This window comes from Pleurodeles waltl, chromosome 7 (genome assembly GCF_031143425.1).
Source record: "Pleurodeles waltl isolate 20211129_DDA chromosome 7, aPleWal1.hap1.20221129, whole genome shotgun sequence".
Taxonomy (NCBI): Eukaryota; Metazoa; Chordata; class Amphibia; order Caudata; family Salamandridae; genus Pleurodeles; species Pleurodeles waltl.
In genome coordinates, this window is record NC_090446.1 from 437,210,305 (window position 1) to 437,236,145 (window position 25,841).

The 25,841-nt window shown below is 44.0% G+C and overlaps 1 protein-coding gene across 2 annotated transcripts in view; it reads right to left on the reverse strand.

The window, feature by feature from the left end:
- The window catches only part of RABEP2 (rabaptin, RAB GTPase binding effector protein 2), a 703,205-nt gene that overhangs the window by 351,871 nt on the left and 325,493 nt on the right, over positions 1-25,841 (reverse strand). For both annotated transcript variants that reach the window (XM_069243969.1, XM_069243970.1), the window contains exons 9-11: positions 24,651-24,840; positions 23,548-23,603; positions 17,016-17,114 (exon numbers count right to left, since the gene is read on the reverse strand). In XM_069243969.1, coding sequence (XP_069100070.1) covers positions 17,016-17,114; positions 23,548-23,603; positions 24,651-24,840 — 345 coding nt within the window. The remainder of the gene's footprint in view (positions 1-17,015; positions 17,115-23,547; positions 23,604-24,650; positions 24,841-25,841) is intronic.

The window sequence follows — 25,841 nt, forward strand, 5'->3', positions numbered from 1 at the left end:
AGCCTTCTTTGTGTGTAGTCAGGCTCTACAGCTTGAAGCTCCTCTCCAAATCTATGTAATTGGGAGGTTAATCCTTGTTCCTCTGTATAGGAACTACTTTTCGGCTCCGAGGCTGGCTGTTTCAGAACCGAAACCTTTTCGGAAGTCTTTTTAGGCTCTGAAGAAACCTTCTTTCTTTTCGGCGTGGTGTCTCGGTGCCGAAATTCTTCGGTGCCGCTGTCTCTGTGCCGAAGTTTCTCGGAGCCGCTGTCTCGGCTCCGAGGTTGCTGTGTGGCGGTATCTCGACCGGAGTCGGATGACTTCGACACCAGCATTCCCTTTTTCGGTGCCTTGGATGGGTCACCTAGTTTTCGGGTTAAGCCATGGCCTGTTGGCGGTGGCGTCCCCTGGGCTTTTGTAGACCTCTCGTGAGTCTTGATTTTCGACGTCTTACTCACAGTTTGGTGTGTTTCTTCGGCGTCGAGTTCTTCCGAATCCGACTCGCGGATGGAGAAAACTTCTTCTTCCTCCTCGAAGCGTCCTTGACCTGTCGGCGTGGACGCCATTTGCAGTCTCCTGGCTCTTCGGTCTCTCAGCGTCTTCCTCGACCGAAACGCTCGACAGGCTTCACAAGTATCCTCCTTGTGCTCGGGGGACAAGCACAGGTTACAGACCAGATGGTGATCCGTATACGGATACTTGTGATGGCATTTTGGGCAGAAGCGGAATGGGGTCCGTTCCATGAGCCTTGAAGTCGCACGTGGCCGGGCCGACCAGGCCCCGACGGGGGATCGAAAAAACCCCGAAGGGCCACCGGAGCTCTTCAGAATTCGGTGTCGATTTGTGCTAACTAACCCGATACCGAACGCAAACAATACCGACGATTTTTTTCCGAGATTCTAACTAACTTTCCGTCCCGAAACAAGGAACGAAAAGGAACACGTCCGAACCCGATGGCGGAAAAAAAACAATCTAAGATGGAGTCGACGCCCATGCGCAATGGACTCGAAATGGGAGGAGTCCCTCGGTCTCGTGACTCGAAAAGACTTCTTCGAAGAAAAACAACTTGTAACACTCTGAGCCCAACACCAGATGGCGGACTGTGCACAGCATGTGTATCTGCAGCTACACATGCCATTGAACATATATATATATATATAGGTAAAAGTCTAGTATGAAAGAATAATGCGTGAAAATTATTTTTTCTGTTGTCTGTTTTATATTTATCTTTTCTGTTAATAATAATCTGTACGCTTCTTGAAATTCGTTGTCTAAATATTCTCCAGTAAAACTTTTTGAACTCTGGTTGATAATATCTTTACATTCTCTGAATGTTTACCAGAAACAATTCCAGCTGGAATTCTTTTACAAGCTGCGAAAAATTTCTGTCACTGCCTCTGCTTCTAAACTAGTGAATATTATCTGTAGTTAACTTGAATAGACCGTGGAATGCATGCAAAGCCAATTTTGCCTCAGAAAACGTTTACCTCAAAATGAGCGCTCTCTCAACACATCTGGATTCCTGTCAGGTCACAGTTGAAGTGCGAAGCTTCTCTAGCGGTGCGCGGGTATTATAGCAACGAAACTGAGTGCAACACTAGAACGACAACTTAATGTTTGAGCTCCTCATCGGCCATCTTGGATTCCTTTCTTCCGCATTTACTTTGGAACGTGTATAGCACGACTCAACAAACTTTCTTCCAAGAATGACATCGCCTTTTCCACTGCAGATACTTCTTTACCAGCATTCCTTTTGCTGTTATTACATGGCAAGTCTGAGGGTTCTCGACACCCTCCCCCACAGAGTTCTGTGTTTTAAGGTGTTCCCTTTTGACTCTCTGAACCTGTTCAACCGTCAATGATTGAGATAATCATTGTAGGACTGGACACAGTAGTACGAATCAGAAACAATTTGAGTTGTCCCGGATCCATGTGTTCTAGAGCTAGGATGAGGGCTTTGAGTTCAGCCAACTGTGCTGTGCAGTCCCCTAGGGTCTGCGTGTAGGTATTGTGAGGGTGGAATACACCATCCTTCATCATTCCGATCTGTATTGATGTTTTGTACCTACAGCTGGTTGTGCTGAACCATCAGTGTAAATGACAGCGTGGTACCTGTCAAGTGGCAAGATTTTAAGAGTTGTGGGGTACTCCTGGTCGAATTGGAGAAATTGTTGTGTTTGAAGTTTTGGATCAAAGATGTAATCAACATCAGTGGCAGTCAGGGAGGTTGCCCATTGAATCTAACGTGGATGTAATGCTTTAGCGTTAGGAACACTACCTTTGGTGATGGCCTCCAAGGCTGGCACCAAGGTAACGACAATAATGCGTTTCCCTTGGGTAAGTGGTCTCTCCTTGATGACATCCATCTGTTCAGCAGTTAGAATTTTTTCTGTGGGTGCAAAGCGCTGTTCTGCATTAGAGTATAAATGTGATTTGTATGCTATGGGCACGTGTCACCCTCATTAAAGGTGACATAAGTGAACCCAATGGCACCAGCAATTATTCTGATGACCAAATTGGTTTTGTTATCACAGGTGTTTACGTGTTTTGCTTCTAGTATGTCTTGCTGCAATCCTCTAAGGATGCACATGTGTTCAACTGTCCAGTGTCCGCTTGTAAAATCTGGGCTACTTAAATCATAAAGTGGCTTGATTGGTTCTATATAATCAGGAATGTAAGTCGTGCCAAAGTTTAAAAAAGAAAAAAACAATAAAAGACTGCGTTTTCTTGATTGTATTTGGTGGTTGGAGTTGATCATATTTTTTTTTTAAAGTGCGGGCCAGGCTCTTGCCCTCGTTTGATAGCTCATATCCCAGGAACAATACAATGAGAAAGGCTATCTTAGTCTTCTTAAAACTGAATTTGTAGCCAAGGGCTGCGAATCCTAGAACGATCCGATCAACCCTGGCAAGATTAATGTTGAGGTCGTCATCTGTGAGATAGATATCCTCCACATAGGACAATGCCTCAGGGTCAATATCATGCAATATTGATGTTACACGGGCTGAGAAAAGCCCTGGGCTATTCTTACAGCCTTGGGGAAATGACCGAAGCGTTTTTGCGAGCCAAATGAGAATGCACTCAGGTCCCGACTTTCATGTGCTGAGTTCTGGCAGAAAAAAACGTTAGAAAAATATCCAAGGTTGTTTTGTATTTTTTACGCACTATGTTGTTAATTAGTGCAGTGCTGTGTGAATTTTGAATTGCATAAGTGTGTGTATGACTGTTTAAGTCTCTGTAGTCTAAGACTATTCTGAATGAATGGTCTTGTTTTGCAACAGGGAATTACGGTTATTCATTGCAGAGACACCGGGCTCTATTACTTCCTGGTACTCGAGCTGAGTGAGGATCTCGCTCATTAGAGCTTTAGCCTCATGTTTAACAGGATATTGGGGCTGAGGCTGGGGTGTGGACCTAGTAGGTATGACATGGTAGGGGGAATGTCGATCCCACCCTAGATTGTTGCTGTATAGCGGGGTGCTTGCGCCAAAGCCCAGTCAATAGCGTAGGCTTGTTTTAACACCTCAGGAACAAGATTGCAGAAAGACTGCAAAATGACAACTTCCCAATGTGGGAGCTTACAGACGTGCTTGGGAGGCCAGTCTCTTTCAGCCAATAGGATATCCCAATTAAGTTCATCCCAGAATATTACACTAATGGTGCACTCCATATCTCCCTCAATTTGGATATTTAAATCATATACCCTGACGGGTGGGAGAAAGCACCCGTCCACAGTCTCGACTGCAGTAAATTCGCTAGCTGCTGACGCATCCAGATGATCTTTCAGACTCTGGCGACATATTGTGACTTCTGCCGCACTGTCTAGCAGGGTAAGTGCCCAAGTCTTGTTCTTCAGCAATGTTCTCAAGTTTGCTGGCACATTTAAATGAAAGTGCTGCCACCTTTTTCTTTTTAAATTGTGGCTTTTGTTGTGGGGATTTGCCTTCTTTCTTGTCTGAAGACCGCTGTGAGTCTTTCTTCTGTTTCACATAGTCAGGACATTGGTCTGACCGGCCCACTCTCTCGCTACGTCTATCCGGTGCGCCCTAAAAGGAACAAGAGGAACGTGAATTGGTATATCTGTCAGGAGCTTTTATGGTTTCTGTATTTCTGAGATTATATCTCCTTTCGGAGTTCTATGGGTGTGGAGAGTCTGCTCTCTGACTTCGCCTGTCTTTATTTTATTTTTGTTTATCCCAACGCTTTTTAGAACCCTTCTGTGCTTGTTTGTTACCTTTCTTAGGGGGAGTACTCTGAATTTCAAGCTTTTTAGGCTTGGCTCTCAAACTATCCCATCCTATACTAGTATAGGTATAAGAAATAATTTTTGGTAGCTGTTTCTTCTGTTCGAGGTGTGGAATCTCCCAGAGCCGCTGGCGTATAGCCAATGCTACCGCTTCCCCATTAACATTACTGAGTATTATTGAGGAGACTCCACTGAAGTTACGCATCAATTTCATCCTTAAATCCAGGGCTGGTGCAGCCCTGTGTTTGTTCTAAATTTGTTTTAACACTTGCCAAGTGTCGTGGTACCATGTGTGGTAGTAAATATTGCAGCAAAGACTGTACCCCATGTGGTGCAGTCACCCACTGAGAACCATTCCGAATGGCAAGCACATTGTGAGAATTCTATGTTTCTCCTGTGGTCCCGTATGGGGAGAAACAGGTTCCAGCTGATTCGTTTTTTGGGCAATCCAGAACAGGATTTTCTCTCGTTCCGTGGGAAAAGTACTGATAGAATGTATTGTTTGTGGGTTGGTATCCAACGGGTGCTAGTGCTGCTGGACATGCTGGTGTTGTGTTCAAAGTTCGCATTACGAACTGACCAAGTCGTCTATATAATCTCACTAGGTCATTGTAAAGATTACGCAGATCAGCTGCCTATATGTTTTGTACATCAGGGTGTGGTGTATTTGCGGCAAGCATTGGCCACGTTAGTCCGTCATTACCTAAGTGACCTAATCTCACAGGTTGTATTACATGTGGTAAGGCGCCATTAAACCAGTTATGATGTTCTTGACAAGTAATCGGTATTTCAAGATACTGGTATGTTGGTACGTTTGCAACTCTGTATGTGTGCAATGTGAATGTTGTAGAGTCTTCCTCAGGAAAGGTGACCCAGGAATAGAATGTTTCTGTTTGGTAAGCAATGAGCTTCTACAATGAACGTGACTTCCCTGCCCTCATCTGTTAAGCCATGCCCTATTAGATGTAGTGTTAATGCATGTCTGACATTTGCGGGAATATCTATGGCGTTGGCCATATTGTGAAACCGGTAAAGAGATGGAACACCAAATGGGAAGAAAAGTCCTTTTAAGAGTTTGAGCTCGAACAACCTACAGCCTAGGTAGGTGCTCCCTGTTCAGCTGAAGAGTATTATCCCCAAGACTACAGACGCCTCCATATAATGGCACTTAGGATACCTGTTGTGTGTGAGCCGGTGATACTCAGGGCATCCGTAAATTAGTGCCAAAACACCATTGTTGATGGCGCCATGTCATAGTTGGACTCTCGCTCCTAGGAGAGACTGCTGGTTTAGGGATGACAGTACTTTTGTTTGTAGACAACTAGGCCAATCCTACAACAAGTCGCAACTGTCCGCCCGACCCTCCCAGCTCACAAGCAGTACCTCACCAAAAACCCAAACAGTAAAAGGTGATTTCTGGTAGCCTTTACGCATGGACTCAAGAGTGCGACATCTCAGGGGAGTCATGGTTAAACGGAGAATACCTTTTTCTCATATGAACAATAAGTCTCAGTCACACACAGCCAATGAATGAGATGAAGTCAAGTTTTCAATAGGTTAATTAACAAGACTGCAATCTACAGTAAAATGCATGAGCTGCAATAATTAGAATAATGAACAATGCAAGAAACTGGATTGTAAAGGCAAGTGTAGTGAATACAAAGACCCCCACCATCTTGCAATTACATGGAATGTAAAGTATCCCTAAAACCCTAGCATGGAGAACCTAATCTCTAACCTAAAGAGAGCTAGATGTGATAAACCTAATCTGCCAATACCAGGTCCAAGAGAAGCGCCCCCCAACCCTCGTTACCTAGGAATGAGGTCTCTAGCTCAGACTCCGTAGGGACTCGAAGGCTGGGCCTGCATTAAGGCGACATGCAGCATAGATGGCGTCAGTAGCATCTGGTAGGAATCCCTCTGATAACCTTGTTTGCATGAGATGTATCAGATCTTGTAGGACCACCCCTGAAGCAGGTATGATCCCAAAAAATAGATAAGGAGACATGCTTGTAGCAGCAATTTTATAAACAATTTCCTCCAAAAGTACATTATGTTCCTGTCACACATAAGCGGGAGAGGGACATGATGCTATCTCACTTAATTTTGACGCTGATAGTGACGCCTTCACAGAGTGGCACTGATCACGTAAAATCAAAACATTTCACTAACTATAGACATAGCAGCCATTCTGAAAGAAATAATTAAATAAATAAGCTAAGACAGAGCAGGCTAAGTAGGTTAAAAGTCACTAGGTGACAGGGGCACAGCCCTGCAAGCCAGAAGGCTAAGCCAAACTCCTGATTCCCATTAAAACTAAATTGGATCTACTACAGGTCACATGTGAATCTATGAAAGATACCAATACTGGAGAACCACAGTTACAGGTAAGTAACTAATTTCCTTCTCCAGCATACAGGGGTGTGGAATTTATTAAAACATCTACTTGTCCACGGGACAGGTTGCTTCTCAAATCTACTTGTCCTGTAAAAAGATCTACTTGTCCCTTCGGTGCCATGTAGTGTGGCGCCAAATTATGGCAGCAATCTCATTATGTAAGAGCTCTGATAATAGCCTCTCTGATTATGCCAGGGCTACTACCATAGTAGGGCTTAAATACTTGCAGTTTCAATCCCTACTGTAGCAATTTCCTTATTTTTCCACCTTTCTGCAGATCTGCATACTGGGGCTGGAGGAAGCAGTAAGCAATAGTTCCAGGGCTGGAATGCCTTTGAGTCTGCAAACCTACTAACCTGCATGTTTTAAAGATTTTCACCAGCTTCTCTCTAATATTTTCCCATAATAAGAAAGGTTGGACATTTACTCCTGACAATGGCAGAATTAGAACTTCTTCCAGGGTTGGGAAGAAAGTGGCTGGAGGGAAAATGAACTTGCAAATGCTCAATAGATTTTCACATGAGCAAATCTATACATGCGTATTTACCCATGCTAAAATACAGTTCACAAATATTTTATAGGGGTACGACATATACCATGGGTGCACTTTTGTGACTTTCTTTAAGAATTTGGGGCCACATGTAGGTAGGTTCAGATTTGCGACCCGCAAATTGCGAGTCGCAAATCCGAATGTAGGATGGTGTCCCTGACACCATCTGTGATTCGCAAGGGCTTCGCAAATGCACACCTCATGAATAATCATGAGGTGGGTCGCAATTTGCGACCCCCTTGCGAATGGCGGCCTCACAGGGATGGTGGCCTGCTGGAGATAGCAGACCACCATGTCTGTGACTGCTTTTCAAAAAAGCATTTTCTTTTTTTTTTTTTTTGTAATGCAGCCCAATTTCCTTAAATGATATATTACAAAAACGAAAAATGAAACGCAGGACCACTGCCTGCTCTAAAAAAATGTTTACAGTGACATTCACAATGGGGAAGGGGTCCCTTTTGTGAAAGTGTTAGCACCCATTTGAAATGGGTGCAAACTGCGATTGGTTTGCGCCCGCGTTCGCAAAACAATCCTACATTGCACTGCGAGTCGCAATTAGGAAGGGAACACCCCTTCCTAACTGCGAGTCACAAACCCGTTTTGCGATTCGGTAACCAGGTTACCGAATCGCAAAACTGGGTTTGTGCATCGCAATGTGCTTTTTGCAAGTCGCAAACACCGAAAGTCGCTGTTTGCGACATGCAAAAAGCTACCTACATGTGGGTCTTGGTCCCTAATTAGGTCTGGTGTTAACAAAGACATTTTGTTTTTATTAAACTTCTATTTCTCTCTCTTTCGGCTGGCTTTACTGTGAGTGATCGCATTCTTCTCTTCCACAAGGAGCATATTGGCACACAAAGTAGTTTTGTTCAGTGTCAGGAACTAAAGTGGCAATCAGTGACGTAACGAAACTGGAGGGTGCCCCTTTGCAAAGAACATGGAGGAGCCACCTCTCCAGACTCACTCAGGGCAGGTGCTGTGCTGAAGGGGCCCCCTGGAGGGCGGCTGTTGGGCCTTTGTTATGCCACTGGTGGCAACGTGTGCTTTTAGAGTTCAAAAACGTTTTGGTTTTTTTTTGCCAGTGTTTGTTACAATGTTGAGGGCCTGGTAGCTCCCACAACAATAAAGTGTTACAAAAGCCATGTCAAAACAAGACACGCATTGATGAAACTAAAAGACTTATAAAAATATGTCAGATCAGTTGGCTTTGTCAGTGTTTGTTTATTTTCAAGCTTCCCATAATCGTGTTGAAAATGGTTACACTGATTTTCCATTAGAAATATTTTTGGGAAATACTAGCATGCATCAAAACATTTTACTAAATGACACTTCATTTGCATCTAATCAGAGAGCATTCTGGGAGCATTATACTTAGCCTCATAGCCTAAACTTTTCAAACATGTGCATACACGTTTTTTTTTTGTACTGGAACCAACGTCAGTAGTGAAGTGTGACCTTAAAACATTTATTTACAGCACTCACGCTAATAATGAAGGTTTTCAAATAATGAACCATAAATACAAGTTCGAACAGCATTATCTTTTGGAAACACATTAACTCAACTGCCGAGAGTTCCACTCTCTGTAAACAGGCAGCCAAAGGGTTTGTGCTGCAGAGGGTTGGGCCTACTTGTCCCAAGGACAAAGTAAGCATAAAAACTTGTTGCCCTTGACCCCAAACAAGATGTCCCGGGCGTCAGGCGATAGGAATTCCACATCCCTGAGCATCAGATCTTTCATAGATTCAAATGCTTGAATCAGAATATAAAGGAAGAGAAGTATAATCATACCATATTAACATGCATTTAGCAGACAGTGGGGAAAAAATGGTTAAGAGGCTCACCTTACTGAAACAGATGTCTTAACACTGCATGTCGCAGAGCCGCATCAGTTTTATGAGTCTCATCCAGGCAATAATGTTTTGTAAATGTGTACCTGTTGTACTACATTGCTGCTCAGCAGATATGCTGGAGAGGTACTTCGGCAAAAAGAGCTGTATATTGTAATTGCATTTATGTAGTGCTTACTACCCCTGACGAGGAGTTGAAGCGATTTTCGATGAGCAGCGCACTACTCCAGAACCCATAAGGGTTAGTGGTTGATTAGTATACGGAATATGAGTACAGTATAAGTATTAGTATAGGGAGGTATGAGTTAATTTGAGCGGAGGACATGTGAGTGTAAGTTGGATTGAAAAGAATAATGGAGGGATAGAGGAGGGAAGAATCCAGAAGTGTTAATTGGGAGATCATAGTAGTAAAATGAGGTTTGGGATAAGTAAAGGAGAGGTGGAGGATGGAAGAATCTGTAGAAAGGGATTAGGGAGATCATAGTAGAAAATGGGGTCTGGCATGAGTCAAAAGAGATAAATAAGGGAGAATTTAGTCGGGTTGTTTAGGAGATCGTAGTAGTAAACTGAGGTTTAGGATGAGACAGCAGGGGTACAGAAGGGAACAGTTTAGGAGGGTTATTTTGGAGATAGTAGTAGAATGGATTTGGGATGAGTCAGGGAGTGGAGTTATAGGATAGATGGATAGAGGTATAGGGTAATGGTGAGACCGAGTAAAGCTTTCAAGAAAATATGTTTTTTCCTCTTGTACAGCAGGACTAAAGTAGTAGATATATAGATACATGATTACATAGTAAGGGAATATTTGTGTACGGAATATACTATATTGATATTTGAAGTTGCAACGTATAAACACAGACTTTCAAGAGTTGCAGCAGTTAAAGTTAATTTATTTTTGTACTTTTATAAAATGATTTTATCTTTCCTCAATATTTCAACAGAGAAATGTTTGTAAATATATGTAGACACAGCTCTGGTTGAACGGGCCTTGACTTTGTCATGTAGTGGCTTTCCTGCTTGTGTATGATAAAACTGTATAGTTGATGCAATCCATCTAGCAATGGTCTGTTTAGTTACTGGAAGACCTTTTCTGATACCACCATATGACAGAAACAACTGGTCTGCTCTGCAAAGGTGATGGGTCCGTGTGAGTAAATCTTTATGCAGTGTTTGAAGACTAGAGAATGCAAAGATGGTCAAAAATCCTGGTACCGGCTTGAGTCTGACATGGGGTTGGTCCGAGAGGAATAGGAGCTCTGTGAACCAGAACTGTGTGGGCCACTTGGGGGCTATGAGGAGAAGGCTGCAAGGCTCCCTTTCCTTTTGCTGAGCATCATTGGGATCAATGGGATCAGGGAAAAGTGTAAGGTTAGATTCCTGACCATCTCATTGAAAACGCATTCCCCTATGATTCTTTCTGGTCATGCCAACTTGCAAATAATGGGCATTTCTTGTTCTCCTTTGTAGCAAATAGGTCCAAGTTCAGCCTGCCCCACCAGTGGAAGAGTCTGTCCAGAACTTGTTGGTCTGGCTCCCACTCATGGCAAGGAATGTTGGCCCTGCTTAGCTAGTCTGCGAGGAGGTTGGACATCCCTGGTACATGTTCTGTTGTGAGCAAGATTTGATGTTGAAGAGCCCAGTTCCAAATGTCCTGCGCCTGACAAGACAGCGCCGGTGAGCATGTTCCTCCCTGTTTATTGAGATAAACTTGTGAAACTTTTTTTCGTCTGGACTCCACTTTCCGCTGATCTGTAAGTCCTCAAGGTGGGAAGGGCACCCCAACCTTATAGGGAGGTACCTAATGTTATGACATAGTTGGGAATTTGTTGAAGATATGGGAGCCCTCTGGACAGATTTGAAGCTTGTATCCAACAAGACATGGCTAGCTTTACGGTTGAAGTTATTTGAATGAGATCCTCGAAGGACCCCTTCCTTCGCCTGTTGCCAGTTTGTTCAGTTCTTCTTGCAGTGGACGCATCTGTAGTCAGCAATTTGGAACAAGCAGAACGCAGGAAGACATCATTCCCATGAAGGATATGTAGATCCGAACAGAAACTGACTTTTTTGTGGACAGTTTGCAAGCTAGTTGTTGAATCCTTCTTTGCCTGTCTTGAGAGGGAAATGCTTTGTCTTTCACCGTGTGTAGGACAGCCCCCAAGAATGTTAAGTGTTTTGTGGGTTGCACATGAGATTTTGGATGGTAGACAGTGAAGCAGTGAGTTTGGTGAACAATCAAAGGTAGATGGATGTGGCTTTGCTGCTTGTTGATGTGTAGGAGCTTTTATGACCCAATCGTCCAAGTATGGAAAGACTTGGATTCCTTGTTGTCTGAGATGAGTCGCTAATAGGTACTGGGGCTAGCATCTTGGTAAAAATTGTAGGGGCTGATATCAGTCCGAATGGAAGGACCCTGAATTGTAAGTGGGTACCGGCTACCTTGCAGCGGATAAATTTGATGTGTTTTTGGTGTATTGGGATGTAGAAGTATGCATCTTGGACTTCCAGTGAGGTCACATGATCTCCAACGTTAAGGAGGTGTAATATATCCTGGAGAGTCACTATGCGAAAAGATTGCTTCTTCAAAAATATGTTCAATATTCGTAGCTCGAGAATGGAATGCCAATTTCCTGAGGGCTTTTTGACTAGAAAGAAACAGGAATAGAATCTGCATGCCCTCTGAAGTGCTGGAACTACTTGTAATGCTACCTTTTTAACATGATGGACATTTTTTTGAGGAATTGTGTTAAGTGAGAGGGAGGTGGCCCTGCTGGAGGGGTATTTGAAGGTTTTTGGAGGTACTCCAGAGTGTGACCTCAGGAGATCACATTGAGAACCCACTTATCTGATGTTATTGTGGACCATTGATGAAAATAGTTCGCAATTCGACCTCTAATCCGGGTTGTCGGAAGGTGGGGGGCAGACAATTTTCCACTGGTGGAATGCTTGTATGCAGCCCCTGAGGGTTGTCTAAATTGCTGCTGGGACCATATTGGGGACAGTACTGTGCTTGACCTGATTGAAGCTGTTGCCGGTAGGGCTGGTAACCTCCCCTAAATAAGCACCTCTGCCTCTAGCTCCTCGAAAGTGCTGCCTCCTGTATTGGAGATCTCCAAGAGACTCTGCTGTATCCATGTCCGCCTTGATGGATTGGAGGGCATCATCCATATTTACCAAATAACGACTTGCATTAAATGGCATATCCAGTATCTTGCTTTGGATCTCTGGACAGAAGGAAGTGGATTTTTACCATTCTTGTCAGTCAATATTCTCTCACCCTCCTGGAGAATCTTTAGAGCTTCTCATTTGGCAACCACTTACATTGATTTTTTGCCAGAGGATATATCCAACCACATCTGGCGGGCATAACGGGAAAGTATGGCCAGTGAGTTTGCTGCTCCTACTGTTGTGGCTGCCATGGAGAGAACCTCTTTTCAATATTATCGAGCTGACAACCATCCATGTCCGGAGGATAGGAAATTGGTGTGGAGGGGGTTCTTAGATTGCCGTTGTGCTGCCTGCGATGCTACGGAGTCTGGTTTCAGTTGCCCAATAAGATAAGTTGGGGAGTCATCAGGAGCTTTGTACTTCTTGTTTAACCGTGGAATGATGGCTGAAACCTTAGCTGGGTTTTTCATGGCTTTAAGGCCTTCTTGCTAAATAAAATCTATAAGGGGGATAACCCCCATCGATTTCCTAGCCTGTTCTTTAAAGTCGTACATGAAGCAGTCTGTTTGTTTGGTAAGCAGAAGAATCGTTTGGCTGCTCATGCCATTAAATTATAGAAGCCGCCAATGTCCTCTGGCAGACAATCTACTGGTGCTACCTCTGGTGGGGATGGAGTGGGGACGAGATAGTCGTCCCACACATTGGGAACTGAGGTACTGTCTCTTATTTCACCTTCTTCTCTTCTTCATCTGTAGAAGGGACATTGTCAGCTGGGGGGACAGCCAAGGTATCTGCTAATGTAGGTAGAGGAGGGAAAGTTGCATCAAGCAACCGTGATGCCTGCGGAATAGGTGTTTCTGAAAGAGGTGCAAACTTTGGCAGTTATGGTCTAGGAGTCGCAGGTGCAGATAGTGGAAACCTGCGGTAATAGTCTTGGAGCACGCTTTGTAAATTGCTCACTAGAGTCATGGGCATTTGTATAGAAGGTTACTGTTGGTCTTGGTTTGAATAGTCATCTTGGTATTGCTCTGAGTGGTCTCTTGCAGAGTAATAGTGCTCCTCATGATAATGCTGGTGATCCTCCTCAAAGTCCTGGCTTTAGAAATGCAGTTGGGATGGGCTACTAGCCACTCAAAAGTGGCCCTCTTCATTGGAATCATCATCTTCATTTAAGAAGTGTGCGGATAGATAGGACAACACTTTACTTGGAGAGGTGTGGGCCGGAAGAATAGTGTACTTTTCCCTTACAGGGATTAAAGACAATGGAGAAAATGTCTTTAGAGTAATCTTTGCTGCTGGCATATCAACTGGTGACTAGTGGATGTCTTCCTCGTCGACAATATAATCGCCGCCGACTCCCTCGTCAATCACATCGTCCACGACATCGTTGTTGGCATTAGGGTCGATGAACTCATTTGCGGAGCCAAACAGTAAATGGGATTGCACTGGCGAGGACTGTGCTGTAGATTGTTAGAATCGTCGTTGTCACCATCAGGGGTGTGGAATTCCTATAGCCCGAAACCCAGGACATATTATTTGGGATCAAGGACAAAACGTTTTTGTTTATTTTGTCCTTAGGTCAAGTAGGCCCAACACCGTGAAGCACAAACCCTTTGGCTGCCAGTTTACAGTACCACATTATAGAGCAGTGAAATGCACTGTCTGCAGTAAGGTAATATTTATGTCCAAATGTTGATGCTGTTCCAACTTGTATTTATGGTTTATTAATGCAAAGCCTTTATTATTAGGGTGGGTGCTCCAAATAAATGTTAAAAGCTCAGATTGCACTACTGACAGTGGTTCCATTAAAAAAAATGTGTACAAAGTTTAATACGAGGCTACGTATAATGCTCCCAGAATGCTCTATGATTGAATGCAAATATCTGCAGAACGCTGAAAGCAAGATTGATGATTCTTTGCTTTCTATATAAAAAACGTTCACAAAAAGTGCAACTAGAAGAAACTGTTTTGCTAAATTACTATGAAATTTTAGGTACCATTTCTTTGAAGCATCATTTAGTAAAATGTGTTGACGCATGCTAGAATTAAAAAAATATATTCATAATGGAAAATCAGTGTAACTAGTTTCAACAAGATTATGGGAAACATGATTAATGAACAAGCATGGGCAAAGTCAATAGGTCCAGCATTAGTGGTCAGCCTTTTGGTTTTGGCAATGTGTGTCTTGTTTTGACATGGCTTTTGTAAAACTTTATTGTTGTGGGAGCTGCCAGATCCTCACCACTGTAACAAACATTGACTAAAGACAAAAATATTTTTTGATCTAATAAACCATACATTGCCACAGTAGTTCCTGGCACTGAACAAAATGACTTTGTGTTGCGGTATGATCCTTGTGAAAAGGCAGAATTCTATCATAGTGAAGGCAGCTGATAGAGGGATAGAGAGAGGGGGATAGAACTGTACTAAAACAAAAGGTCTTGGTTAACACCATGCCTAATTAGGGCCCCAATTCTTTAAAAAAAGTCACAAAAGCGCACACTTGGTATACGTCTTTTAAATTAGTGTAGATTTACCTATTTCATGAATGCAGAATTTACAGAAGTAGTCCAGGAAACCGTACTCCTAGAAAATATTTGTGAGGTGTATTTTAACAAGAGCAAATATGCATATGTAGATTTGCTCATGTGAAAATCTGTTGATCATTTGTAAGTTCACTTTCCCTCCAACCACCTTTTTTCCAAACCCTGGAGGAAGTTTTACTTCTGCCCTTTTCAGGAGAAAATGTCCAACCTTTCTCTCTATGGGAAATGGAGAGCTGCTGAAAACCATTACAACATGGAAGATAGTAGGTTTGCACAGACACAAAAGAGCATTCCAACCCTGGAACTATTGCTTATCCCTACCTCCAGCCCCAGTACGTAGATATGTGGAATGGTGGCAAAATGCGGAAACTGTTAGTATTCAAGCCCTAGTATAGTATAGGCCCTAACATAATCAAATAGGCTACTATTAGAACTCTTATTTAATGGGATTGCTGCCATAATTTGTCGCTGAGCTACATGGCACCAAAGGGACAAGTAATTTTTTTTTTAAAAAGGACAAGAAGATTTATGAAGCAACCTGTCCCAAGGTGAAGTAGATATTTTGTTAAATTCCACACCCCTGACCATAGATGCTGTCTTCTTTGAAGAAACTGTTGATGGTGCCGTCATCAATGAGAATACAAAAGTGGAACTTGAGGCTTTCTTCAATGATTTAGTCGTCAACAGTAAAAATTGTGAAGCACGTTTGGGAAGTGCTTTTGATAAGGTAGGAGTGGTAGGCTCTGAGTGAACCTTTTCTGAGGCCATTTTGTCCTTTTTTGAGGAAGAAGGAAGGTGCTCCTCCCTCTTTTCATGTCCAGAAGAAATATGTTTAGACTTTTTCAAAGCCTCTGAAGATGGTTCTGAAGAGATCTTTTCTTTAGAGCTGTCTCTCTTGAGGGAGGTAGAAGTTTGTGAAGACTAGTCACTGTCCTCTTCAGACAGGGGGTACTCTTAAGTTTTTAGCCTCTGAAGCCGCAGTAACAGTCTCCCCTCCCTGTCCTTAAAGGTCTTCTGAGAAAAGGTGCAACACATTTTGCAGTATCTCACCTTATGGTCCGGATAGAGGCAATCTATACATTTCTTATGTGGGTCATCTGAATGGAGCTTCTCTTTCCTACAGGTTTCACAGGATCTGAATAATCCTTTTTTAGTGAGTTGGGACATGTCTAGTCAGAATTTGTATGTAGAATAATTCAAGTCATGATCTTGAAGGAAAAAAATGCTTTGAAGAGCAGAGAGAAAGTAGAAGATTGAGCAGAGCTCAAAAGGACTCCCATCACACGATGTGAGGTAGAAAATATGAAGGAATCAGCCTCTGTTGGGAGTGTTCTAGAGGGTGCTGTTGCCTGATTGGCTAAAGTATGTGCTTTGGTCCTTTTTTTTTTTAAAAGGAAATTGATAGGCCATAAAACCTATGGTTCAATCCCAGTCTATCTACTACAGTGATACACATTGCTTTATTATAGTACAGTGGGACTACCACTTCGACGACTGAGAATGATTCAAGCATATGAATCTATGAAAGATCTAATACTTGAGAACTATGGTTAATCAACTACCTATTTATTCTACATCTCAGCTTTGTCATCCTCACTACATCACCTTTTAAACCGCCAGCTGAGCCTTCATCATGACAACTAGAAATATTTTGAGAGAGGTGTGTCAAAGAATGAAGACTGAACCGTACTTTACAAGTAGATAACAGTACCATGTCTCCTTTTGTCCTGCCACAACAATTTGTCAATATCATCCTTACCAAAACAATTCACTCACATCCTTCATCCTGCATGTTAAGTGCAACAAACAACTGCATCGAAAATGTCACCAATATGAACTACAGAAGCCTTCCAAGGGGGACACAATCCACATGACAGTGACTCCACTGCCTTTCACAAGGCAACCACCACTAGCTTCAGCATCAACACCAGAGAAAAAACATCATCAGAAACAGACTTTCCCAATATGAATAAGCTCATCATTACAGTGATTAGACTCAAACCTCTCAACAACAATGGGTACATCATCACCATGACTAGCATTCTCCTGAGAATGATAAACCTATTGAAAACCTGATCCTGGGCCACCAGGAAGTAAACCTACTCACAAGTACAAGTTCCACACCACTAGGCCAACAATCCAGCAATGGTTGGTTGGATACTGCAAGAAAGGTTGCAGAAGCAGTTTTGGGGCAGAAGCAAAGGAGTCTGGCATTGGACATCACTGAGGGAGAGAGGGCTGTACTCTATGTCCAGTCAGAACTTAGTGCTTGACAGATGCTCACCACTGCATCTTTCTCCTCCTGCAGCAGTCTCTCCTTCTCTGTCAGGGTGACCTGCAACTTGTGAACCTCAGCCTCAGCCTCCTGCAACCTCTCATCAATCTGGAAGAAAAGGGAAACAAGAAGATACTGAGCAAAAGATGCTCACCTTCAAGTCCTCCTGGTTCATTAGAGGAATTAGTTTAATAGAGCCTTTGTTTTAGGAGTGACATGAACTCACATTTTAACCAGAAAAGCAATTTTTACCAGCACAAGACATTATATTTTTATTTAAAAAATGGCCATGCACCCACTCAAAAATGCATTATATAATATATAAAACAGTCTAACACAGTATAGGGAGCAGACAAACAACAGCATATAGCTTCATGGAAAAGGGAAACAAGCAATGTAAGCAAGGGGCAGTCAGCAAGATGAAATTACAGAAATAGTTTCTAACCTCATGCTGTCAAAGTGAAAATCAACCAAACTGCTGTTTTAGTGACATATATTCCTCTGGAGTGGGCATACCCTTCCCTGGTTATATGGAGGGAAGTACCTCTAATAAGTCGTACTGAAATCTGGGGAGTGGTTCTGCCAGGCAAAAAGAATGTGGTTGTTCATGCAGTGATTCTTCCCCTCCAAAGCATCCACAATCCACATTTTAATAAACATTTACTCTTAAGGTAAAGGAGGTACTGATAAGGTAAAGGAGGTACTGATAAGGTCATCAGGTACCTTAGGAAAGATGCCCAGCCCTCATAACGAAGGTTACATGTCTCTGGCTGAATTGTGTATTCACTAAATTAAAAGTAGGATCATTAAAGATATTAACCCAAACGTGAAACTACACAGTGCGCAAATCAGGAAGGCAGACGATAGAGTAGATTCCACCTGAACCAACCAGAAGCAAGCTCTGTAGGGTTCTGACAAAGACTCTCACGCTGGCATTCAGGACCCTTACAGGACCCGATACTCATATTACTGCATCCCATAGATTTGCACACACTCCCTTTCTGTTGCATCAATACAGAAAGGCAGTGGCTAGACACACGCTGGAGCCACTGGATTCCATATTTCATGCCATTAATGACCCAGAGAATTATGGGTGGCTAGTCACAGAGAGAAGAAGAAAATAAGGGTACTTTAGGAGACACGGAGTGGGATGTGAACAGCAAAGCACAATGCGTTTCACATTAAGACTGTGACTACTAAAGGAAAATTAATTAAAAAATAGAGGTGATACAAGGAGTATGAAGGTGGTGACTCAGACAGACATGGGCAGAATGAGGAACACAAAGAGAGTAAAGGTGAGAAAGTAGAATGTAGCAGATGTGAAGATGGGTGACAGGTGTTGTGCAATTGCAGTTGAAACAAGTGCAGAGACACAAGGTGAAAAATAGGGAGAGCGTGCAAGACGGATAGAGGGATCAAGTTAAGAAGAAACAGGTGCAGCAAAGCAGATGTAGACACTGGGAATGTGCTGCTGTAGGACAAATGCAGAAACCAAAGAAGGGTGCACTAGAAAGTATACCAAAGAGAGGTGAGACAGGTAAAAAGAGTGGGCGAGGAGATAGTGAGGAAGGTACATTTAGAAAAACGCAAGGCAAGATAGGCAGAGAGAAAATGATACTGAATGTGAGAGAAGGAAAACAAATATAGTGAGACAAAAATTCAGACTTTGAGGCATAAGGATCCATCTAGTTAGAGAACAATAGTCTTTTAAGAGACACATTCACTGGGAGGGCTGCCCATCATCAAAATACAAGTACTGTCCTCCTCATTGTTTCCCACATTCTTGTGCCATCTGTCCATAAAGGAAAATGTGACTTACCCTGTAAGCATCTGTTTGTGACATGTAGTGCTGTAGATTCACATGCTCTGCATACTCTTGACATTCAGTGTTGGATTCAAAGGCATTCAAGTCTTTTCGAGTCATGAAGTACTGTGACTCCATCTATTACAGGTAATAATGCACATGGGTATCAGTGCCATTGTTAGATTGTTTTTTCCACACAAAGGGTGAGGACGTAGATGGAGCATACAAATACAGAAAAGATGACCAAATCAGAAATTTGTAAAGCGCACTACTCACCTATGAGGGTCTCAAGGTGCTGAGGAGGGGGGGGGGGGGGGGAGTAGAGGGGAGGGGGGGTGCTGCTACTGGCTCAAACAGCCAGGTCTTGAGAAGATACCTGAAGGTACAGAGGTCTTTGGTCTGGCGCAGGTGGGTGGAAAGAGTGTTCCATGTTTTGGCGACGAGGTGCGAGAATGACCTACCGCCGGTTGTAGTTCTGCGGACACGTGGGACGGTTGCGAGGGTGGCAGAGCGGAGATGCCGGGTAGGGTGTAGAAAGAGTCATCTGTTGAGGTATTCTGGTCCAGTTTTGTGCAGTGCTTTGTGAGCGTGGGTGAGGAGTTTGAAGGTGATTCTCTTGTTGACTGGGAGCCAGTGCAGGTTTTTCAGGTGGTCTGTGATGTGGCAGTGGATGTCCAGGATAAGGCGTTCTGGATGCATTGCAGCCTCTTCTGGAGTTTGGCCACGGTTCCTAAGTAGAGGGCATTGCCGTAGTCCAGCTTGCTGCTTACGATGGCTTGGGTGACTGTTCTTCTGGTTTCGGTGGGTATCCATTTGTAGATCTTTCGGAGAATGGGGAGGGTGTTGAAGCAGGAGGAGGAGATGGCGTTGACTTGCTGGGTCATGGATAGTGAGGAGTCCAAGATGAATCCTAGGATGTGTACGTGGTCGGTGGAAGTCAGAGCGGTTCCAAGAGTGGCAGGCGACCAGGAGTCATCCCATGCGGAAGGGGTGGAGCTGAAGATGAGGTCTTCTGTTTTGTCGGAATTGAGTTTGAGGCAGCTGCTCTTCATCCATTCAGCAACGGCCTCATTCCTTCGTGAAGGTAGGTCTTGGCACAGTCCTTGGTGAGGGAGAGGATCAACTGGGTGACGTCGACGTATGAGATAATGTTGAGACTGTGGGATCAGGCAATGTTAGCGAGCGGGGCCATGTAGACATTAAAGAGGGTCGGGCTGAGGGACGAACCCTGGGGTACGCCACAGATGATTTCGGTGGCCTCTAAGCAGAATGGGGAGAGGCGGACTCTCTGGGTTCTGCCGGTGAGAAATGAGGTGACCCAGACCAGGGCTCTGTCGCGGATTCCAGCATTGCTGACGCATGAGCGTAGGGTGTGTTGGCAGACGGTGTTGAACGTGGCTGAGAGGTCCAGGAGGATGAGGGCCGCGGTTTCGCCGCTGTCCAGTATGGTTCTGATGTTGGAGGCGGCGATGAGGGTGGTTTTGATGCTGTGGTTTCTGCGGAGTCCAGATCGGGAAGGGTCCAGGGTGCGGTTCTCCTCTAGGAAGCAGGTTAGTTGTCTGTTGACGGCCTTCTCGATGACTTTTGCCAGGAAGGGGAGCAGGGAGATAGGCCGGAAGTTCTTGAGGTCCTTTGGGTCCACCTTGGGTTTTTTGAGGAGGGCGCTGATCTCAGCGTGTTTCCAGCACTCCGGAAGGTGGGGGACTCGAAGGAGCTGTTGATGATCTTCCGCAGTTGGGGTGCGTTGACGGAGCTTGCTTTGTTGAGGATGTGGTGAGGGCAGGGGTCAGATGGAGAGCCGGAGTGGATGGTGTTCATGATTTTTATGGTGTCGTTGACAGGGGTCTGGGAGAGAAGGAGGTTGGTCTGAGGTGAATCTGTGGTGTTGGTGGTTGTCAGGGGAGTCTGGGTGCTGAAGCTATTGTGGATGTCTGCAATCTTGCGGTGGAAGTAGGAGGCTATGGAGTCACAGAGGTCTCGGGATGGCGGCGTTGGAGGTGGGGTTGGAGAGTTCCTTCACGACGTTGAAGAGCTTCTTGTGGCTGTGTGCGTTGTTGTTGATTCGGTCTTTGAAGGCGGTTCTTTTGGTGGCTCGGATGAGTTGGTGGTGTCTGCGGATGGCGTTTTTGAAGGCTGTGTGGTTGTCCAGAGTCTGATCTTGGCGCCACTTTCTTTCGAGTCTTCAGCAGCTTTGCTTAGATTTGTGGAGGTCGGCAGTAAACCAGAAGAGCTTTCTGTTGGTGCGTCTATTGGAGGGATTCTTGATTGGGGCGAGAGTATTAGCACAAGTGTTGACCCCATTGCCTGAAGTTGCGGGCAGCTGCATCAGTGTCGGTGGTGTAGATGGGTGGGTTCTGGGAGGGGGTTGCGATAAGTTGGTCTTCGGTGACCTTGTTCCCACTGCGGTGGGGGATCCGTTGTGGGTGGTGGTGTGTTGTGGGTTTCTTGAAGGAGAAGTGGATGCAGCGGTGGTCTGTCCAGTGGAGTTCGGAGGTGTGGCTGAAAGAGACGTGATTGCTGGTGGAGAAAATAGGGTAGAGTGTGTGTCCTGCGGAGTGGGTTGGTGTCATGACGAGCTGTTTTAGGCCGAGGTTGGAGAGGTTGTCGAGCAGGGTGGCAGTGCTGTTGTCGCTGGTGTTTTCGAGGTGGAAGTTTAGGTCTCCGAGGAGTATTTAGTCAGTGGATGCGAGAGCGTGCGTGCTGATGATGTCGGTAATGGAGTCACTGAATTGCTGTCGTGGGCCGGGGGACCATGCATAGGAAAAATTAAGGATGAAAGTTGAAAAATAGTACAACACCTGAAGGCGTTTAGGGAGGTGGGTAGGCGCATGTGAATCTACAGCACTATATGTCACAATGTCACAAACATATACTTGCAAGGTAACATTTTCTATGCATGGCATGTGTAGCTGTAAATACACAAGCTGTGCGTAGACTGTAAAGCAGTTGTCTGAGAAGCGGTGGCTAGCTTGAGATGTCACAGATGCTTGGGAAGTGTGTGTAGGACTGCCTGACCGTCCTTAGCTTGTTGGCATGCTAAACAATTCACACAGAATTGTTTTGTTAATGCGTGGGAAGTAAATTAGGTAGCTGCTTATCAAATGTAAAGTATAGGAATATTAACTAATGAAGCCACAGAAACTCCTTTTTTGCAGTCAAGTGGGGTTTGGGAGGTATCGGCAAAGGGTGTTTAGCTTTTGCATAACAGGTTTGTATACATTTGACCAGCCAGCACGCAATATCTGCTTTAGACAGTGCACACCTCTTGTGTGGCCTGGAGAAGGAGACAAAAAGTTGCTGTGTGTTATGGAAGTGCTTTATGTCATGTCAATGTAATACACAAGCACTCTTCCTGACATCTAATGTGTGGAGAGCTTGTTCTGCTACGGATTCTGGACAAGGGATATACACTTGAAGCTCAACAGTTTGTTTGAGGTGGAAGCTAGAGACCATGTTAGGTAGGAATTGAGGGTTTGTTATGAGGGCCACCCTATTGTGGTGCACTTTGAAGAAAGGTTCTTCCAAATTAAGTGATTGTATCTCAGTGACCTGACGCAGGGGAGTGATGGCTACAAGAAAACCCATTTTCCAGGAAAGGAAGAGCAAAAGACAAGAGTGAAGAGGTTCAAAAGGAGGTTCCATTAGTCTAGTCAGAACAATATTTAGATTCCACACAAGAGCTAGTAGCACCATTGTGGGATAATCATTTTGACCCCTTCCACGAAGGCTTTATAACAGGCACTACGAAAAGCGAAGTGGGCTGTCTTTTTTGGAGATAAGCAGCAACAGCAGCCAAATGAAGTCTAATAGACGTATAAGCGAGGTGTAACTTTTGCAAATGTAGCAGGTAGCAAACAATGTCTTTGACTGTTGCTTTCGGACGATCAAGGGTTGTAAGGAGACTTTAGTGTTCAAATTGTCTCCACTTCGCAGCATGGTACGCTCTGGTAGAAGGCCTGCGGGAATGTTTAAGAATAATCATGCATTATGCGTGCAGATTAAGGTGCGCAAATCCTAGGACTTTATTTAGGTTGAGCTGTTGGGTACTGGGATGTCTTAGACTGCCTTGATTTTGGGAAAGAAGATCAGGCCTGCTGGGCAGTTTCTCATGAGGCACTATATAGAGGTCGAGAAGTGTGGTGAACCAGGGCTGTCTGGCCCAACTTGAATCTACTAGAATAAGGGTGACGGATGTTCGCTGGAGTCTCCGAACCAACGAATGGAAGACGTGGGAGAGGCAGAAAAGCATAGGAAAGTATCATCTGGTTGTGGAAACCTAGAGGCAAAGATTGGGAATTTTGCTTTTTCAGTAGTGGTGAACAAGTCTATGCAAGGGAACCCCCAACTGCAAAAGTAGGGGATTAGGACTTGGGGGTGTAGTTCCCACTCGCAGACTTGTTCACTTGTTGATATATCCTGCTGAGGAGGTCTGCAAAGCCATTGTCCACTCCGAGTATGTATTGTATGAGTAGATGGATCTTGTGATGAATCGCGCACTGCCAAACACCCTAGGCTAGGGCCGACAACAGAAGCGATTGTGTGCTACACTGTTTATGAAGGTAAAAGTTGCCAGTTGTGTGGTCTATACCACATTCCCTTCACCGTTCAAGCACCACATTTATCCTCTTCTCAGCATGTGTTGCCTCCTTCTGAATAACCGCCTTCATGTGATGCATTCCCCAGTGTGGTTTTTGTTCCTTGTTAGCCTCTACCTTATCTCCTCACCAAGTTCCTTACCTCCTTCCTTGCCTCCTGCAGCCTCTCCATTTCGGTTTTCACACTGGAAAGGCTTGCTATAATGGAAAAAAAGACTTGATTGAGAATCGATTGGCCTTATCCTGGAACTGAATCCCACCCACAGCCTCAAAGCAAACAAGACCAGCAGCTGTACTCACCCTGAAGCAGTTCTGTGCAGTGTAGAGGTAGGCCATCGAGAGTCAAGGAAAGAGAGATTGATCAATAAAGAGACGGAAAATGTGATGAATAATGGCTTTCTGATTTGGCTCTTCTCCATGCAAATGGCTACTCCACGGCTGATAGGGAAGAGGAATAATAATCCTAACACTCACTTATCTACCCACCTTCAATCACAGTGCCTTCAATACTAAATAACACCTGCTCTTAAAAAGTAAAAATTACAACCGGTCTCCCTTTCTACCTCTCTAAGGCACATTCCTTTATTTCTCCTCTAAACTGTATGCTATTTGATCCTTCCATCTTTGCATTAGCATGTAATTTATCCAACATTTAATAGGATAGGAGTATTAGGTGACCACATGTCAAAGGGCCATCTAGATTTCATTCCAGGATATTCTTGCAACAAATTGGTAATTCTGTTTTGTAGTCCTGGATCTGTTGAACTGAACCATGTAGGTTAACTCCCCTGAAAGCACTGATTTGCAAAAAGAAACCCCTGCACTGGAAAAGGTTTGTCCTGGTGACATGGAGTCATTTAGTATCTCTGAAACGGGCCAATTTCAGCATTGACCTTAGCATGGTAAAAGTAGTTGTCATTGCCCAACTCAATGATCTTATGTTTCCATATCAAAAGAACAAACAACTAATATAGCCCAGTTAATAAAAAAAAAACGGTGACCTACAACAAGATATCTCAAGTAGAATATGTAGAACTGTGAACTACGCTACTGGCTTGCAATGCAGACTGCACTCAGATTTTTGCAGCAGGTACAATAAGCTAATGAGATTTCTCATCAACTTCCCACCCAACCCCCTTTTTTGTAATCTATCCCTATTTTCCACTCCCCTCACATCATTGCCCCCACTCCCCAAATTTCCTCTCTCCTGCTCCACTGTTGTCTAAACCCGTCTCCCATCCTCACCGCTCTCCTCACAGTGCGCGTCCTGCTGGTTCTGCATGATCTCCTGGAGGTTGCTCTTCACCTGGCTCTCTGTCTGCAGCTGGTCCCGCAGCCGAACAATCTCAATGCGTAGTCGCTCCTCTTGATGGTCAGATCCACGTTGGAGGGTGAAGTTCTCCTGCCGGTACCGCTGTACTAGCTTTTGCAGCTCCTGCAGCCAAACACCACACCAGGTGCACACAATGAAACCATGTACACATAAACGCTGGAAAACCTATGACTTAAATAGTTGGACTTAGGTTTTAAAAATAAATGTTTGGAACCCTAGATAGATAACGGTGAATGAAAGGGATATTCCCCTAGTGTGACAATGCAAATATGTAAAAAATTAACATTTTGTTGCATTTTTGCTGATACTAGGCAGAGGTGGCTGCACAAATTGAAGCAATCATGAATTAAATAATCAGATTCTACTCTGGGCAGAGATTCAATACAGTCATCCCACTTCCACCTGACAAACTAGACTTACTTGACTTGTTAAAAATTATTAACGAAAGAGTAAGACATGCCCAGACAACCTGCAGTAAATCTAGATTGCAAATCTGAACTTAATAACAGTAATAACCAACAAGGAGTTTCCACATATTTTAACAAGTCGTGGGCCTGATGTTCAAGATGGAAGGTCGCAAATAGTTGGTGCAAACTCTACACCAACTTTTTGTACGTGGTCTTTCATTTTGGGATGCAACTTATTTACTAATAGGTTACAATATAAAATTGTCCAGTCACAATAACCTATCTAAACAGGGATGGTGGCCTGCAGGGTACAGCAGTCTACCATCCCTGCGTCTCCATTTTCAAATGGGATTTTTTTTTTTTTTAGAGCAGCCTGTGTTCCTAAAAGAAACCAGTACAGCATTTAAAAAAAAAAAAGTTTGCTAAGTTAGAATTCATCTGGGGGTGCAGGCAGTTATATACAGGAAAACTGCCTGCTCCCTCCTGAAGATGTCTGACACAATTACCAAAGGAGATGTTGACCAACAGGGACATAATTTCCTTTGCAGATGGGTTACCACCATCTTCTGAGGTGCTGGTCACTGTTTAATGGTTTGCAACTGATTGCAAACCAGTCAGTCAATCTATCTTTGTCTGGCTAATTAAAGCCATAACATTCAATCATGTGCAACACAGAAATGTCATTAATTAAAAAAA